General features: G+C 45.5%; 1 protein-coding gene across 1 annotated transcript; it reads left to right on the top strand.

Moving 5' to 3' along the window:
* The first annotated feature begins 627 nt into the window (after positions 1-627).
* LOC102447196 (olfactory receptor 52E4-like) lies at positions 628-1,566 on the top strand. The gene has a single exon (XM_006130070.4). It carries the CDS (start codon positions 628-630, stop codon positions 1,564-1,566), a length of 939 nt encoding a protein of 312 aa, XP_006130132.4.
* The last annotated feature ends 1,062 nt before the right edge of the window (positions 1,567-2,628 follow it).

The following is a 2,628-nucleotide window of genomic DNA, read 5'->3' as shown; positions in this document are numbered from 1 at the left end:
TTCCCTGCAGTGTAGGCCTGCTATTTTGAAACAAGCTATTTCAGAATAACTATTCCAAAATAGCTTATTTCAAAATTAATGTGCAGTGTAGACGTACCGTCTGAGGGTTTCGTTTGGCCCTTGATCATTCTCATTTCCCTTAGCTGAACCCCTTTAGTTCTGCAATATCCAGTATGAGCAAGTTGCCAATACAACACAGAGGAGTCCAGAGAAGGCTGAAAGCTTGAATTACTGGCCTCGAGGCATTGCATTTTCTGTATCAGTCTTCATCCTACTCCTTCTGGGTCCCAATATTTTACTGAGTTTCTCTCCATGCTTGCACTGTGAGCAGGTTTCAGACAGCTGTGTACAAGAACATCCAGGTCCCTGTCTTGAGTTCATATCGTTACATTCAAACCCATTTTCTTGGCTTGGTTAGCTCCCTCTTGGGACTTCTCTGGACTTAACTATGATCTAAATTACCTGTTGCCAGCTGTCAATGTTGGCAATTCCCTTCACAGCCCCCTTTTCAGAGTGCTAATAACTCTAAACTATTTGCCACGCCATTGGTTAGACACCGTGTAATGGCCATTGCTGTGCTTTTCTCCATTCACAGGCATCTTCAGCATTTTTGAGCCTGATCTCCACATGGCAACTCTCAACCTCACCGCCTCTGACACATCAACATTCATCTTAATGGGCATTCCTGGTCTGGAAGCTGCCCATGTGTGGATTGCTATGCCGTTCTGTGCATGTTATATTATTGGCCTGTTGGGAAATTTCGTGGTTCTATTTGTGGTAGGCAAAGAGCAGACCCTGCACAAGCCGATGTACTTGCTGCTCTGCATGCTGGCGCTCACCGACGTTGGCATGTCTACCTGCGTTGTGCCAAAGGCCCTGTGTATATTTTGGTTCAATTTGAAAGGCATTGCTATGGCTGGCTGCTTCATCCAGACGTTCTTCCTTGACATGTTTTCTGTTATGTACTCAGCCATCCTTGTGACAATGGCCTTTGATCGCTACGTTGCCATCTGCCACCCTCTGAGATACACCACCATCCTCAGCAACACACGGATTGCTATGTTAGCGCTTGTGGGTTTGGGCAGAGCTGTTCTCTTTGTTTTTCCTGAGCCTCTGCTCCTGAGCAGGCTGCCGTTCTGTGCCAACCGCCTCATCCCCAACACATACTGTGACCACATGGCTGTGGCAAAGACATCATGTGGGGACATCACAGTCAACAGGGTTTATGGCTTGGTCATAGTCTTTGTAGTCATTGAATTAGATGTGACGCTCATTGCTCTGTCCTACAGTCTGATCATCAGGTCTGTCTTCCAATTGTCCTCCAAAAAAGCCCACCGGAAAGCCCTCAACACCTGCACGGCCCATGTCTGTGTGATGCTGATTTCATATTGTTCCTGCCTCTTCTCCAGCCTGACACATCGGTTTGGTCAGGGCATCGCTCCGCATGTTCACATCATCTTGGACAACCTCTATATCACCGTCCCCCCCATGCTCAATCCTATCATATATGGGGTCAAAACTAAAGAGCTTCGGGACAAAGTGGGCAAATTCACCTGGAGAATGTGACTGCCTGTAGCCAGTAGTTTTTAATTGCCCTGACAACAAGGGGAAGAGTATTTCCTCATGAATTAAAGATGTTCTCTCCCAGTTTGGCTGAGTTCAGCACTGGGGAAGCTTTGAGTCTGGGAACTTCCTCACACCTAATGCCTTACCCCTCCTTCATGGAGAAATGTTCTCTCCATTATTACGTTTCCTCTCTCTTATCATCTCTATCCCTGTCACCTGTTAGCCTCTCTTTCCTTTCCCCTGGCACCAAACACCCTTGACCTTTCTGTAACATAGAATCATAGAATACTAGGATGGAAGAGACCTTGAGAGGTCATCGAGTCCAGTCCCCTGCCCTCATGGCAGGACCAAATATTGTCTAGACCATCCCTGATAGACATTTATCTAACCTACTCTTAAATATCTCCAGAGATGGGGATTCCACAACCTCCCTGGGCAATTTATTCCAGTGTTTGACCACCCTGACAGTTAGAAACTTTTTCCTAATGTCTAACCTAATGTCCAACATCCAGACCACCAGAATAAATTGCAGATTTCTGAAGCAAGGTGTCTTTCATTTCGATCCTGTATGGCCAGGATTCTTGATCAGTTCAAAGAACTGAATGTCAGATTTCAGATAAGAAAATCATTATAATGCTGTCAAGTATCAGATGGGTCGCCGTGTTAGTCTGAATCTGCAAAAGTGGCGAGGAGTCCTGTGGCACCTTATAGACTAACTGCAGTGTAGGAGCATAAGCTTTCGTGGGCAAAGACCCACTTCGTCAGATGCATCTGACGAAGTGGGTCTTTGCTCACGAAAGCTTATGCTCCAACACTTCTCACTGCTAGTATAATACTGGATACGTACAGTTGTTTGGTGAGCAACATTTACCTGCTTTTTCTATGCCCAATCCTTTAGGAAGCATAGAATATAAATCAAACCTTTCAGTTGAAAAGTGCTAATGCAGGAACTAATGACGTTCCACTAGAACTTGTAAGTGAGAGTTGTGAAGTTGTGTGTTCTTGACATCTGGAGTGTGTTACCCTGAATTTGAGGGATCTGTATCAGAGAACAAGACCAAG

Source organism: Pelodiscus sinensis, chromosome 1 (genome assembly GCF_052426305.1).
Source record: "Pelodiscus sinensis isolate ZL-2025 chromosome 1, ASM5242630v1, whole genome shotgun sequence".
NCBI lineage: Eukaryota > Metazoa > Chordata > Testudines > Trionychidae > Pelodiscus > Pelodiscus sinensis.
This window is presented reverse-complemented; position numbering and strand designations above follow the sequence as displayed.